At 46.1% G+C, this 16,322-nt stretch overlaps 2 protein-coding genes across 5 annotated transcripts in view; one reads left to right on the top strand and one right to left on the bottom strand.

Moving 5' to 3' along the window:
• Nucleotides 1-3,465, top strand: part of PLTP (phospholipid transfer protein) — a 31,559-nt gene extending 28,094 nt beyond the window's left edge. For all 4 annotated transcript variants that reach the window (XM_033914407.1, XM_033914409.1, XM_033914411.1 and 1 more), the window contains 3 exons: nucleotides 1,244-1,307; nucleotides 1,399-1,475; nucleotides 2,185-3,465. In XM_033914407.1, coding sequence (XP_033770298.1) covers nucleotides 1,244-1,307; nucleotides 1,399-1,475; nucleotides 2,185-2,289 — 246 coding nt within the window. In that variant the 3' untranslated portion in view covers nucleotides 2,290-3,465. The remainder of the gene's footprint in view (nucleotides 1-1,243; nucleotides 1,308-1,398; nucleotides 1,476-2,184) is intronic.
• A 2,005-nt stretch (nucleotides 3,466-5,470) lies between these two features.
• The window catches only part of LOC117368873 (lysosomal protective protein-like), a 53,916-nt gene continuing 43,064 nt past the window's right edge, over nucleotides 5,471-16,322 (bottom strand). The window contains exons 11-14 of the mRNA XM_033962618.1: nucleotides 12,666-12,741; nucleotides 9,747-9,836; nucleotides 8,134-8,235; nucleotides 5,471-5,914 (exon numbers count right to left, since the gene is read on the bottom strand). Coding sequence (XP_033818509.1) covers nucleotides 5,831-5,914; nucleotides 8,134-8,235; nucleotides 9,747-9,836; nucleotides 12,666-12,741 — 352 coding nt within the window. The 3' untranslated portion in view covers nucleotides 5,471-5,830. The remainder of the gene's footprint in view (nucleotides 5,915-8,133; nucleotides 8,236-9,746; nucleotides 9,837-12,665; nucleotides 12,742-16,322) is intronic.

Raw genomic sequence — 16,322 nt, 5'->3', positions numbered from 1 at the left:
TGGGGGGATTCCCACCCCACCCCTGTCAGAGCCCTTTAAAATAGTGCTTTTCTTCGGCGCGCCGTCAACCTTGCGCTCAGTTGTCGGCGCGCCGTTGTCTCGCTTGATTTAGTCCCGTCACCCCTGATTACTATTCAATGTACTGTAATCTGCTTTGGGTGAATCTCTTCGTGAAAGGTGGTTGATAAATCCCAATAAATAAAGAAAGACCTTCTGGAGGACATCTCATCACTTGTGGTGTACTTATGAGGGGGAAGAGTGGGAGAAGAAGGAGGGAGCCTTTGCTGCTGGGGGACAGCCTGAGGGGGGGGAGCTGGAAGGTCAAAAAAGCATGACAATACAATTAAATTCTTGTATCCCGCATAATGCCTCAACATCTCAATGCAAGAGGCTGGAACATGACAGGAATGAATTGCATTTAAAACAGAACGTGTTAGATTTCTAATAAACATTTTCTAAAAAGATCTGATTTTATAAAACTTCCTAAAAGTTGGATAAACTGTTATTTCTTTGCAAGTAGCATACAATTCCTGCCCTATACCCGAGGGACTGCTCTGGTACATGTATTTTAGCAACAAATTATTAAAACGGCTTACCGTGATCTTTTCCGAGTTTTCTAGCATTCTCCGATACTGCCATGCAAATGTAGTACATTCAGGTCATTAATGAGCACTCTGAGCGATTCTCTGTAATCGCCAAGTGATTCTCTAACCTTGTTGTGCCACATTTGCGGCCAAAATTTGCCAACAGGTCTGAGCTGTCATTGCCTTACTTTCTGATCAGTGCTTGAGTGTTCATTGGCCCAGGCATTGACAGGAAAGTAAGGCTTGACAGCTCAAACTGTCCCCCACGACACCCCCCTGGCAGCGGGAGAGATGCCTATTCCTTCCTGCCAACTCGCACCTCCCCCTTCCCTGGTACATCTTGGGATGCACCGCGGAGGGGCCTAAGGCTCTGATTGGCTCAGGTTATTTAAGACCCATCTTATGGAAGGGGCCTCAGGCATCTGGGCCATTCAGAGCCTTAGGTCCCTCCCCAGCTGCATAGGATCACCACATTTAAGTACCTGTAGTTACACCAGCTCTATAGTATTCTGCAAGGCACCAAAAGGAGATTCCCAATTAGATAATTGCCTCCAAAGTGTGTGTTGCTGGAGGTGCATGGTCCACCAGTGGTACGCCCCGTGTGTTGTTTGTGATGTTATCTTCCTTTTTAACCCATTCTTTCTCCTTTACACACACAGCTGATCCCACTGCAGAATCCCCTAAAAACCTTATTGCAGCTGGTGGTTATGCCCATCATTAACGGTAAGGCCTGTCTGACGGTTCAGGAAATGATTTCATGCAGTAACGTTTCACCGTTTGCTGACCTTTTTTTTTCCCTTTTCTGTACCTGTAGAGAGAACAAAGCAAGGCGTGGAGATCCCGGTGCCTGAGGGCATGGACTTTATCAAGGAAACCGTCACGAACCATGCGGTAATATTTCTCCACCTGAGGATTGCTTTAATCAAACATACGTTGCTTTTCCAGGCTTTAGGTCATCTTCTATGTATCCATCTAGTTCATGAGATCAAAATGCTTTCATGAGGCCCATCGATTCCTTAGGTTGCTCATCAAGGAGGTGGTAAAAATTAATTTAAACTGTTAGGACTATATTTTTTCAATGGCTTTTTCAAGTCTGCGAATACGGACTGGGGAAGGGACACAGAATCAAACCGCTGTCAGGACAATCAATTTATTAAAACATCATATATTCAAAACATATATATGTGCCATATACATAAAATACAGCAGGCATTAAAAGATAAATATATAAATGTGTAAACTGGACCCCAACACGGTCCGTGTTTTGGCCAGGATAGCCTTCCTCAGGGGTGTATAAAATGGAGGATGGATTGAGACATCCGGGCTTTACTGCCGCTGAAAGCAAAGGAGTGGATGATGTGGTTGCATGTTTTTTCTGCATGCATGGCAAGAAATATTTTGAAATGAGTGACAAGGAAGATGGAGAAAGGCAGCTGTTGATATCCAACTGAGACAGCAAGAAAGTGGTATTGTCTAGGGAGCGAGATTTGAACTTGCATCCAGGTTTTCTGGTTTTGAGGAGTCACCTGCATGCTGGGGGTTGGAACCCTGAAACCGATGCTGTTTTGTGTGATCTGTAATTTTCTTTTTTTCCCTGTAGGGTTATATAGTCATTGGAGGAGATATCCATTTCTCTACGAGTCTGCGGGACGTGATTGAGAAGTATCGTACAGCTCCTTCCCCCCAACCCACTGCCGCAGAGTGAGAATTTGAAGCGCTGATGTTTTATAGAGTCTCCTGAAGAAGGATGTCCTTATCTGGGTCTCTGCATCTTCCAGCCTTTCCCAAACCTTAATCCCTTCTGTTCTGATTCAGTCACAAGAATAAGTACTGCTTGTAGAAAGCTCTCAGTGTGGGCCATACACTAACCTTCTCTAAGCTTGCCTGATAAAATATACCATTAACTCTGGCATAGTAAGAGAAGGGAGAAAGGAACAGAGAAATTCAAAGATGATTCCTGCATGAGGTTTAAACTATGATACATCCCTGAAACCTGGATGAACTTTCTCCTCTTTTAAAAAGCTGGTTCCAGACCTAATATTTGTAGTGATAAAAGGAGCTCCCCAGGTGAGATTTCCTGATGAAGCATTATCTAGATTAAGCTTTGAAAAGAGCCAAAGCTGGCAGCTATCGCCAGTCCCCCAGTCCTCATTCTTGGGAAAGGTAATTTGTAGAAAGCATGTCCAAGAGAAGAGGCACAGAAAAAGTCCAATATCGGAAGAGAAGCAGCCAAATGAACCAGCATGAGTGTTTTCACAAGTTGTCTAAAGCAGTTCCCAGTCAGACCGGTCTTGAGAAGCCCAATGTAGACAATCTTTGTGGATTGAGTGCTCTTGTGTGTCCAAATGACAAGGACTGGATGTGCAGATGGTACACTGCTAAAACAGGTTGGGTAGTTATCAAAACAATTGATTGCATGATAAAACTTTATCATGAAAGGTAGCTTTTTTCAATGCATTTCTTTTATTTGATGGTCACTGGTTGGTTCATTTGGCTGCTTTTTTTTTTCTTCTGAGATTTGTAGTAAGCATGCCGTGTGCTAGGTTACAGGAAATCCCTTGTTTCCAAGTATGTGTCTGCAATAAAAGCAGAGACATTTAGATACTGACTGCCTGCTTAAAAGCTGTGTATTAAAAATATTGCGAGCTGCCAAACGGTCAGGCTAGAAGGTGTAGGTAGCTCCACATCCTTCTTAGACAGCAGGGATTTGGAGGGACGTATATAAGGAAAAGGACATGTGTAGGGTAGTGTCTATATGTTGTCCTATATCCTCCCAGGTTCTAGCCCTCAACCCTGCTTTTGCTAAATAATCTGATAGAATGGTGTGGTAGCTGTGTTGGTCCACTTTTAAAGGTAATAAAAATGAAACATAACAAGGAAAGAAGATGACTTTTTTTATTGGATTAACTTAATACATTATTTTCACTAGCTTTGGAGGTTTAATACCATTTTCTTCAGATTAGAAATACGTACGTTTCAAAGCAAGAAACAATTTTAATGAAGACTGTAAAGTTTTGGAGGGGTAATGTTGACGCAAAGGCGGCCTTACAATCCGCCAGGTCCCAGGTTCAATACCCTCGTTGAAGATTCTCATGAGGAAGTGACAGGGACAAATTCTTCAGGCTGTGGGGAGCCACAAGTACAAGGGGGCACTCGGAGAAATTGAAAAAGGACAGGTTTAGAACAAATGCTAGGAAGTTCTTTTTCACTCAGAGGGTGGTGGACACATGGAACGCGCTTCCGGAGGCTGTGATAGGCCAGAGCACGCTACAGGGGTTCAAGGAGGGTCTAGATAGGTTCCTAAAAGAAAAGGGGATTGAGGGGTACAGATAGGGATAGACATGTGGGATTTATCCGCAAAGATAGATAGGGAGGGTCACTGGAGTGGGCAGACTTGATGGGCCGTGGCCCTTATCTGCCGTCTATTTCTATGTTTCTATGATAGAGGTAGAGGTAGGTTATAGGAATAGTCAGAAACCACGTCGCAGGTCATGGACTTGATGGGCCGCCGCGGGAGCGGATCGCTGGGCACGATGGACCTCTGGTCTGACCCAGTGGAGGCAACTTCTTATGTTCTTATGACATTACTGGCAAAGACAGCTAAGAATATATACAGTGTGCAAAAATAGGCTTAATATTACAGAAAAGCAAGATTTATAAAGATACATCAAGCATTACAATTGTACAGAAATAGAAATGAGCTTTACAAATACAGAGACTGCTTCTGTACTCTTGTGAATGAGAGAAATAAAAGACAGTTTACCTGCCTTACAGAGTCCAGAGGAAAGAGAGAGGGGGGGAGGTGATGTTCCAATTTCCAGTATCACTCTGACAATGGTTTCTTATTAACCTAACTATCTTTGTTAGACCATGACACGGTGGATGTTACCCGTGGCTAGCCGCAAGTAGTCGAGGGTAACCTGCCAAAACGGTGGAGGGAGGAAGGTGCTCACCGCAGGTACGGGGACAAGGCCATCCACCACCCCATGGAGCGGTGAATGGCCTTGTCCCCGCAGTTAAGGGAGGGAACGCTTGCGGCCTCCTCCCTCCTCCCTACCTACCCACCCACCCGAATCTATCTATTTCCCTCCCTTCCCCATACCTTTGCGGCACCTTTTAAGGTTTCAGACTTGTTGAAAGCCGCCGGAGCGTACGTGTAGTCACGTGCGTGTGTGGGCAGAAGCTTCTCCTCTGATGCAACGTCTGGTACTTTGACACCCCTGTTCTAGGGGTAGCAAAAAAAAAAAAAAAAAAGCAGCAGGCATGGATTTAAAATGTCCTCCCTCCCCCTCCCGTTGCAGGTTTGCGGGTTAGCAGGAAGAAAGGCACTTCCTTTCATTAAGCTGTGAGCTTCCATAACTTTGTGGTTCATACTGTAATTAGATTCATGCTTAAAGCAGTTTTACTTTCTCTAGTGGGTTCACAATCTAAGCTTTGTACCTGGGGAAATTGAGGATTAAGTGACTGGCCCAGGGTCACGAGGAAGGTGGGACTTGAACCTAGTGCTATGCTAACCATTAGGCTACTCCTCCACTGCAGGTCTGGTCCTGTGTAGTAGAAAAAATTGATGCACTGTTAAGTATCCTTCCTCCTGGGTACAGAGACTAGGGTTACCAGATATTGCCTCAAAAAAAAAAAAAGAGGACGAGTGGCCCTGCCCTTGTTCCATCCACAGCCCTGCCTCATTCCAGCCCCACACAATCCTTGTCTCTTCGGGACCACGCCTGGAGGACATCTGTGGATGTGTGGATGCCCTCCTTCCCGATGGTGATTTGTTTGAAGCTTTTCAAAAGCTGTCCGTACATCTGGTAACTCTACCTTGCCCTGACTTTTAACAGGCTCTAATTTTTGCTCCAGCTGTGAATAAGTGTCAGGCGGAATCTGAACCGAAGAGGCGAAAGAATCACGTTTCCAGGAACGATCAAGTTTCAAGTTTTTATTAATATTTGATGAATCGCCTATTCGGTTTATTAAGCGATGTACAACTTCATAAAAACAAGGTTGTGAAAACAGACAAAATAACTTCGGACTTACAAATCTAAAACAGACATGAGTCGTGGAGGGTAGGGGGGAAAAGTTACAATTCTTTGTTAGAGGGGAAAAACGAGAAGGGGGGGGGGAAAACTTCTGGACCTAAAACATCTTGTCATAGGTCGAAAGATGAAAGGTTGAATGCATATCAAATGAGAGCGGGTAAGCAGGTGTGCGTACTCCTTCCCCAGAGCGGCTGAAGCTCCTGCACCCTCTTAATATGGCTTATTTTCAAGGAAATGGTGAAAGATAATGAAGGCCAGTTTGGGATTGTCAGTTGGCACCATGTGGCCCGAACCCTGCAAAGGAAAGAAATTCACAAAGTTTACATGGTCACCTGGCCCACAGAGGCAATAGATAAAACCAAATTCGGTCTCTATTCAGCTTAGCTATTTAACATTCGTAAAATAGAATTCACTTAGGAAATAATGGATTTTTGGACTACAAATGTTTAAATAAATCATATGCTTCACATTTCACCATGAAATGTGCATTATTGGTATTCTTTGAGGCTCTCCTTTCTAGTTACAGGTGACAACAACTGTGAACAAAGAACTCTTCCACCTAGAAAGGTGCTCCTTTGGTCAGCAGCAGTAAGGGTGAAACCTTCACTTTACCCTCATGTCTGAGCTGCCAAATAGAGAATGACGTGGGGACAAATTTGTTTTGTGGCTGTCCCTGTCCCATTCCTGTAAGCTCTGTCTAAACACAAAACAAAAAATATAAATAGTCTCTCATAAATTAAATTGTATTCAAAATATGCAACTCATTACAACTTATTGTTATTATTCATTCTTCACCTATGCTCAGAGACATGGAGCTCTATGGGGACCAGCTCCGTCACGCAGCTCACACTGCAATCATTGCATATGACTGATATGTTGAATATCCTATATAATAAAACCCTAGACGCGCATGTGCACTCAACTGCGTGCTTCCATGATCTCTGATCTGTGAGATGTAGGTTCATGGCCGCAGGAGTGCGCATGCACGAGTCCCCAGCCTTACTGCTTCCCAGCCGCCAGCGTTGGCCTCCCTGTTCTCCAGATCGTGGTGTCGGCTCCTTTCATGAGCCGCACCAGCGTCGGAGAAGGCTTCCGAAGCTGGCGGGGATCGAAAGGAGCCGCTGCAACACTCGCCCGGAGCAGGCCAGACCGCGGGCCGGGCAGGGAAGCGTCGAAAAAGACTCCAGCTGCGAACTGCTCAATGGGACCTGGCAGGCAGCCATATGAGGGAGGGAAACAGAAACAAAAAAGGGTACGTGCAGGGAGAAGCTGGGCCTGCCTGCGGGAAACACGATAAGGGAAGGGGGGGGGGCCCTTGGAGCAGGCTACACCGCGGGAGGGAAGGGGGAGGGGCCAAAGGAGCAGACCACATCGTGCTAAGAGTAGGGAAGGGGGGTGGAGGAAAATGCTGATACTGCTGCACAGGGACCTGGAGGGGAAGGGAAATACCAGCTGCTGCTGCACAGGGAAATGCAGGGAATGAATGACAGACAGACAGCAGGAGGGAGGGGGACAGAAAGAAAGGAGGAAAGACACAGGGGCAGGGAGAGGGACAGAAAGACAGAGAAAGGAGGCCAGGGAGAGTGAGAGACAGAAAGACAGACATACATATATTCTAGCACCCGTTGATGTAACGGGCTTAATGACTAGTTTTTCTATATTTGTGCAAAGTTTTTACTTCTTGAAAAAGCAAACATACTCAGGAGATGTAAACAATCACTTATCTCAAATGATAGATTCGGGGGGGGGAGGGGGTGACGTGGCCCCATTTTGATTTCTTCCTCAGGTGATGCAAGATAAAAGTGAGTTCTATCACTTAAGAAAAAATTGGCAGTAAGCTAAACTCTCAATGAGAGCTTTATCTGTCACACAAACTGTTGAAATTTCAAAGGTTGGGAGATTCAACGTCATTCTTCAACAAATCCTGCTTTCAACTGACCCTGGCTCTCTTAACTGTACAAGCCTTGGACACATGATTTTAAAGTATTTGAGGCTTGTGCAGATGAGGACGGAACTTAGGCATTGGTGGAATGAGGCATTATGACATCACAAGCTGAGCTCTAGACTGTTGCTACTTATGATTTTAAAGCGTTTGAGGCTTGTGCAGATGAGGACGGAGCTTAGGCATTGGTGGAATGAGGCATTATGACATCACAGTCTGAGCTCTAGAATGTTGCTACTTATGATTTTAAAGTGTTTGAGGCTTGTGCAGATGAGGACGGAGCTTAGGCATTGTTGGAATGAGGCATTATGACATCACAATCTGAGCTCTAGAATGTTGCTACTTAGGATTTTAAAGGGTTTGAGGCTTGTGCAGATGAGGACGGAGTTTGAAGAAATGGGTCAGACAGAAAAAAAAACTTGCCGGGATGGGAAAATGAGTTCCTGCGAGGATGGGGGAAAATTTGTCCCAAGTGTTACTCTGTACTGCCAAACTTAGGCCATAGTCATGGAAATGAAGACTTGGGTATGCATCCCTCCTTCTCCCAAAATCTCCATAGAGGATGTTTTACCTTCACCGTCAAGACTGTTATGTTGGCGAATTCTTTCACGTAGCCTCCAATCTGGGTACTATTCTCTTCCTTGTAGGTCCACGGTCTGCGTTTGCCCTGCAACTGTCCAGGAGCAGAGATTTCAGAGCCAAGATAAAAATACTTGCACGTGCCTTGTCCTACCGTCAGTGGCATAGTAAGGGGGGCGGGGAGGACAGTTCACCCCAGGTGCCATCTCCACCCCCTCCCCCCACTGCTGCACATGTGCGCTTCTTCCCTTCTCCCGTACCTCTGTAATGTTCCTGGTGCGAGCAGCAACCCTCAACCTGCTGTCATGCCAGCATCGGCTCTTCCTCTGATGTCACTTCCTGGACCCGTGCCTAGGAAATGACATCAGAGGAAGAGCTGATGCTGGCAGGACAGAGGCTTGGGGAAGGGAAGCAACTCAAAAGTTTACTTTGTAAGTAAGACTGATTGTAGCCAGTCTTACTTGCAAGGCAGATCAGCCTCCGATACTCAAAACGGTTCTAGGGGGCTTTTACCAATCAAGGTAGTAGTCACTGAAAACTCTATGCAAATGCATTACAAGGAGCTCATTAGTATTCAAATGAGCACTTCTTGTAATGCACAAAAGCTAACACCCACCTCTTCCTGGGTCAAATTTTCCAGCAGGTCTGGAGCTACCGGTAGCTGTTTGTGCATCTGTTGTGTAAGTGTATATCCCAAAGGTACAATACTCCCCCGATATTCGTGGGGGTTACGTTCCAGGAACCCCTGCGAATCTCGAAAAACTGCAAATACGATTTTTCATGGGGGAGCCTGGAGAGGGCAGCAGGAGAGCAGCCGGAGTGCCACGAGTGCAGGAAATCACACGCAGTACGCTCCGACCACCTCTTCCTGCACTAAGTCGGGCCTTATCCAATCAGGAGCTGCTTGTCAAAGCTGCTCCTGATTGGATAAGGCCCGATTTAGTGCAGGAAGAGGCGGTCGGAGCATACCGCGAGTGGTTTCCTGCACTCGCAGCGCTCCGGCTGCTCTCTCCTGTCTCTCCCGCTGCCCTCTCCTTGTCGGTGGTTCGTGGTCGGAAAATACCACGAATGATCGGGACCGCCGACCATGAACGACCGGGGGAACACTGTATATCCAAGCTGTTAGGTGCGGCATACACAACAGCAGTGTCCATATTGGGTGTTAAAAAAAAACCAAAACTCCAACAACTTTAATAAACTGCTTGCGAGCTCCAGTGATCGGGAGCCATACTGGGCTTGCGCAGAAGAGGTGTGCCTACCTCTTAGCTCTTCTGCGCAGGCGCCAGGCACAGTTTCTCCCACTTTTACCGGGCTACTCAGCACAAATAGCGTGCATTTAATTTGCATGCCATTTGTGCTGAGCATAGCCTGACAAAACACAATTGTTCCCAACCCGGTATTTTTGTATACTGGGTTGCTGGAGCTTTCTGCGTCCTGCCCTCAGTGAGAGTTGAGCACCCCCATACTGAGCAAGTTCCTTCGTTGTGCCAGGTGGGGCTTAAATTCTTTTGGGTTTGGCATTTATACATCTAACAATTATCTCTCCCTTCCTTTATCTGTTAATTAAAACAAGTCTTGCCCCCTCCCATCCGTTTCCCCCTTTACCTTCTGCTGCAAAGAGTCCACAAACCACTCAATTCCCAAGAAGTTACAGGCCATGTCAACGTCTCCGTTATACAAGAGGATCCGGTATTTCTAAACAGAGTAATGGAGAGACACAAACAAAAACATACCTTTAATGCAGAGGCACCTTAGCGCTTTGCGTTGTGTGCCCCTTGGCACACTGGCATAGTAAGAGGGGCGTGGTCCGCCCCAAGCGTGGTGGCATCTCTCTTCCTTTCCGCCCCCACCCCGGCTCACTCCCCTCCTTGCTACAGGTGCCCCTTGCCTTCCCCCGTACCTTTTTGGCGCAAGGTTGCTACTAGAGAATGACACAGGAAAAAAATCTGTCTCCATCCCCGGACCACCGTCCCCTTCACCGCTCTGTCCCAGTCCCCTTCACCGCCCTGTCTCCGCAGCATCCACCCTTCCCTCTCACCACCTCACCGTCCTTCAGCAGCCTGAGAATCTCCCTCCCCCTTACCTTTGTGGCACTTTAGTACAGAAACTTACTGAAGCCTGCCTGCCCACAGACGCGTGTGTATATGAGCGGAAGCTTCTTCTCTGACGCAACCGGAGAAGCTTCCGCCCACACACACACAACTGCAGGCAGGCAGGCTTCACCGGCTTCAGTAAATTTCTTTATTAAAGCGCCGCGAAGGTAGGAGGGAGAGAGGGGGCCATACGCGATCGGTGACCGCACGCCTTCCCTCCCTTAACTGCGGGGACAAGGCCATTCACCGCACCACGGGGCGGTGGATGGCCTTGTCCCCGTGCACACAGTGATAACTCACCCCCCCCCCACCGTTTCGGCAGGCTACCCGTGGCTAGCGGTGGGTAACTGCCAACGTGTCATTCCCTAGTTGCTACCCGTGTCAGCATCAGCGCTCACTCTGACATCAGTTCCAGGACACGCACCTAAGAAGTGATGTCAAACGGCAAGCCGACACTGATGTGGGCAGCATGCTGCTCACGTTGGAGAAGTTTAAAAGGTACGGGGAAAGGGAAGGGGGGCGTGTGCACATCAGGGGGCGGGGAGGGGGAGGTTTGCCACCGCACCGAGCGCTGCTCACCCTTATTACACCACTGTCCCCCCCTCCCCCGTACATGAAATTCTTAGTAACACCCCTGAGAGGAAGAGAGCTTCACAGATAAGCCATTCAGGAACTGATGCAGAAAACTATCCTGGGTAGTAGCATGTATTTACCACAAGGTGTACGTGAGCCTATGATTCAGGAGGGTCTACAACTGGTAGGAAGACAATTGGTAGGATATGTCATCCTCCAATTGTATCCAATTGCCATACCCAATTGTTCTTGCCAATTGTCCTACCACTACCAATTGCATAGGTCCCGATATCCCCCAATCCCCCAGCCCCCCCCGTCACCTCTCTGACATCCCCATACACCTAAGACACCCCTCTGATATCTGCACACCCCCTGACATCCCCACACCCACCTCCTGACACCCCTCTGACATCTGCACACACCTATGACACCCCTCTGACATCTGCACACACCCCTCCCGACATCCTACATTGGTAGGATACGACAATTGGTAGGATCTTCCTACCAAATGTCATCCTACCAATTGTTGTATCCAACATTTGGTAGGAAGATCCTACCAATTGCCGTCCTACCAACTGTCTTCCTACTAATTGTCGGGATCCCAATTCAGGAATGGGTGGGATGCGGGAGTTAGCTTGCATGGTGACCTTCGAGCACAGCATATTTAAATCAATGGTAAGTAGGATATTAGCTATTTCTTCCCTGATACAATAAAGGCATAACACGAGAAAATTATTAGCAGCTCTGAGGTAGCACAGAAGGGTTGGCTCTCCTCTGCATCGTGCAAAAAGCTAAATATCCCTTACCCCCGATCCCGCCCCCCAACATTCCTGGTAGTCTAACAGCCCCCTAATATCCCCTGACCTGGCCTGATTCCTCCCCTCCCCTGATATTTAAAAATAATTCATTGATGTCTAGTGCCAGCTCTCCTTCCCCCCGACTTAAAACACAATTCCCTGATGTCTAGTGGCACTCTTGACCCCTGGCTCCTTACCTAGGATCCTCAGACCCTCCAAATCCCCTGTGAAAAAGGCCTGAGTGACACCCACTGGTTCCTGATTCGGTGCCACAATCTTTCAAAATGGGGGCACTTGACCCCAGTGCATTCTCTCCTCTTCAACTTTATATATTTACATATATTGAAAAGACAAATCTGACAACAGTGGGCCATGCCATGATAACATCACGACTAGACTACTGCAATGCCCTGTACACTGGTCTACCAAAAAGAGTTTCCATCAGCTGCAACTAATTCAGAATGCTGCAGGACATCACACCCTTTCTGCACAAACTATAAGGCTATATTTAAGTCTCGTGAGGCTGTCCCATAAAGTCTTGGCAGCTATTTTTTAACATCTTCGGACCGGTGGAGCTCTAGCAGCACCAGGAGCAGAAAAGAGTTGGGCTCTTTCCTGCAGGGATGATATGGTATGGCACGGGGGGGGGTTGGGTCAGCGCTGTGGGAGGGTGCCCTGGGTCCCCATTGCCGTGGTATTACCATGGCAGTGGTTCCCGTGGCACTACCATATAATGGGCAACTGTTACTGCAGTAATACAGGACAAGATTGAGAACAGTTTCCCGTTACTGTGGAATTCCCGCGGTAACCATGGAATTTCCGCAGTAACCTTGGAATTCCCATGGTAACAGTTACGGTGTCACTCTCTAGGGCAGGCACATCCTTTTTTCTTAACTTCCTTCCATATCAGAATGACTAGGAACTTACCCCTTACCTTAGAGGCAAATCCATTACTTAGTACCTAGAGCAGCAATGGAAGTGATAAAATTCCTAGAAAGCCCTCCTTTGCCAGAAAAGCACACCTTTCATTCCTCTTTGGACTGTTGATATCCCACACTTACCTTAGTGTTCAGCAGTTTCAGATACTGCTCTGCTACACTTTTAATCTCCCTGTCAAAGTTCTGGAACACTATCTCACTGCAAAAAATAAACAATAGTTAGAATCGCTCCCACCCTCAGGATCTGTAGATACCACTTTCTGCCACAGTTGGATATCCAGGACTGCATGCAGTGTAAGATGTTCTTTCTAGCAGGACTCACGTACAGTGACTTCTAGAGGCCGATTCACAAAAAAGCATAAAGTGTTAGCATGAACCCACACAAGCACTATCAATTTAGCATGGGCAATAACTTGCGCTAGACTCGAGAGATCACGGCCATGCAGAGAACAAGGACATTTTGCCATGGAACAGAGATTAAAAAAGGCTCATTGCAGTTTCATCTCAGTGAAAGCAAGATAAAACCTCTCTAATAGCACACCATATTATAGAACAACAATGGAGTAGAGGAGTTGGCCAAGCAGTTGGTACTGCTGCCTGAGGTTGTGAGTAGAGAATGGTACAGGGACAAATTTTTCCCCATTCCTGCAGGAACTCATTTTTCCGTCCCCGCAAGTTCTTTTTCTGTCCTTGCCCCGTTCCGGCAAGCTCTGTCCCCATCTGCACAAGCCTCAGATTGTGATGTCATAATGCCTCATTCCACCAATGCCTATGCTCCGTCCTCATCTGCACAACCCTCAAATACTTTAAAATCTTAAGTAACAACATTCTAGAGCTCAGATTGTGATGTCATAATGCCTCATTCCACCAATGCCTAAGTTCCGTCCTCACCTGCACAAGCCTCAAACACTTGAAAATCATAAGTGTTCAAGGCTTGTCAGGTTATGGCAGAACTCAGGGACAGCAACAAAACTTGCGAAGACGGGATGGGGAAATTGAGTTCCTGTGAGGATGTCCCCGTGTCATTCTCTAGTTGTGAGTTCAGTAGGAAACAGCACAATCCCATAGTTTGAAGAGTGTTGCGATAAGGTAATTGGGAATCTCAGAACAGCTTGGACAGCATAGAAACAAGTTTCTCAGCCAAGACTCACAAGTTCCACGTTTCCATCATTGATTCTCAAAAACTCCCCCTCCTTTTTAACACTCTGTAATTACCCACTGAATTCTTTATTGCTTCTTTCTTAAAAATTCTTTCAATGGTGGTTCCTTTCTCTCATATTCTTAATAAATAGTCTTCCACCTAGCAAAGAAATACAATAACTTATCTTAAATAGATGCAAATTCCAAAACCCTGACGGGACCCTTTTCGCCCTTTTTCTAGGCTCTCTCAAGGGTTCAAAAAATGACGCTGCCAAGGCTGGCTGCTGTCCACGCTGGTTTCTGAGATTCCCAACCACCTTAACTCAACACGCTATGCTTCAGTTGATGGGACTGTGTTTCCTGTGGACGTCCCCCTTTTTGATCTCATATAGCAGGCAATTCCGTTCCTCGAGAGCCGGAACCAAGTCAGGTTTTCAGGATATCCACAATAAATATGCATGAGATAGATTTGCATCTCAAGGAGGCAGTGCATGCAAATCCATCGTGGATATCCTGAAACCCTGACCTGGCTCCGGCTCTCGAGAACCGGAATTGCCTACCCCTGCCATATACCATCTTTAAAGAAACTGTCGTGAGTTCAATCCCTCCATTTCTTGAAGCAGCAGGATAGTGTACCTGAATGCAGTGGCGTTGCGAGGGTAAGAGGCGCCCCTCTCCTGCCCTCTTCTCTGCCCCCACCCCCAACTTCTCCTTCCCCGCCCCCTCCTGTCGCGCATGAGCGTGCGTCCTTTCCCTTTCCCCGTAACTCTTTAACGTTCCTCTGACATCGCTTCCTAGGTGCGGGGGGGGGGGGGGGGAAAGGAGCAGGGGGTGGAGAGGAGGATGGGTTGCCCCCACCAAGATGGCGCCTGGGGCAAACTGCACCCCTGCACCCTCCTTACTAGGCCACTGCCTGAATGTAAATCACTTTATTATTTAGATCCTATTTCCACCAAAAACACTTTACCGTCCTGGTACAATCCATCATCTTATCCAAACTCGATTACTGTAATGCCATTTACCTATGCCTAACAAAAAAAAGTCTTCGCAGACTCCAGCTCATCCAGAATACTGCAGCCAAACTGATTTTTGCTAAACGCAAATTTGATCACGTCTCCCCCTTACTTACCAATCTTCACTGGCTCCCTGTACTTTCCAGAATTCACTTCAAATGTTCCTGTCTGGCTTTCAAGATAATTCATGGCATCCTTCCACCACTAATCCCTCTATCCTTCCTCGCCCAAACGCCTGCTACCACCAGATCCGCCCACAGACATAAACTATCCTTCCCCTCTCTACATGGCATCCCCCACGCAGGCAAACTGGGAAGATCCCTCCTCTCCAAAATCACGGGCCTTTGGAACGATCTCACTATCCCGCTGCGGAACCTGGGCTCCCTCCAACTGTTCCGAAAACAACTGAAAACCTGGCTTTTCTCTAATATATAACATCTCCTGCCTACTTCCCCCCTTTTTCATATGCTCTTGTAAACTCTCTCTCCCTTCTCTTCTTGTATTTTTAAGCTTTGTAAACCGTGTCGAGCTCCGCTTCCGTGGAGATGATGCGGTATATAAACTTAAGGCTTAGTTTAGTTTATTTATTTTATTTTATTTTATAAATCTTTATTCATTTTTGATTCTTACATCAAGTGAATTATAAATAATAAAACAATTTTCACAAATCACTTGTACTTACAATCAAATATTCTTATAAGATAAAATAAATACCCCCCTCTTTATCAATATTTCCATTTCCATATGATACATATTCCCCATCCCAACCCAAATATAAACTACCCATGTGCTTAAGATATCTGGATCATTAGAGTAAATAGTCAATGGTCCCCATATTTTTTTTAAATTATGAAAATTCCCTTGTTGTAACGCTATCATCTTTTCCATCTTATATATGTGGCAAACTGAATTCTACCAAAATGTATAATTTAACTTAGTATAGTCTTTCCAATTTTGAGTAATTTGTTGCATTGCGACCCCTGTCAATATTAATAATAACTTGTTATTATTTGCAGAAATCGGACTCTGAGCTCTCATTGCTGTACCAAATAATATAGTGTCATAAGAGAGTCCTACATGATTTTCTAATCATTCATTAATTTATTTTATTTAAAAATTTATATACCACATAATAACTATGCAGTTTATAAAATTACACGCACACATATTTAAGAAGACGAACACAAGATCCCATAAAATCATTTACAGGACAGGAAAACATAAACAGAGAATAGCATTAACACAGGAAGGCATTGACAAATAATTGTGAGCTAAATAAATCCAGATAAATAAAATCACAACACCCTACAAAAGTCATGCTACCATAATTCACACAGGGAGCCTACCCAGAAGAAGGCAGCATCTTACATCTTACAGTGGGCCCTAGAACATCAATCGATCTACTTGGAGAACTGAATAAACAGGATTAATAACGGAACCCTACATAAAATAATCTGGCATCAGTCATACACACTGAATACAGATTCACCCGCACCAAGCGCAGAATAATTTACCACAAACTAAAAATAGAACTATTTAGACCAGTGTCTCGCAAAATTTCCAGCCGGCGGCACACTTAATCCATGCACGAAGGCCCTCCAGACGGGGCCCAGAGTAGAGAGCTGCA

Source organism: Geotrypetes seraphini, chromosome 11, assembly GCF_902459505.1.
Source record: "Geotrypetes seraphini chromosome 11, aGeoSer1.1, whole genome shotgun sequence".
Taxonomy (NCBI): domain Eukaryota; kingdom Metazoa; phylum Chordata; class Amphibia; order Gymnophiona; family Dermophiidae; genus Geotrypetes; species Geotrypetes seraphini.
This window is presented reverse-complemented; position numbering and strand designations above follow the sequence as displayed.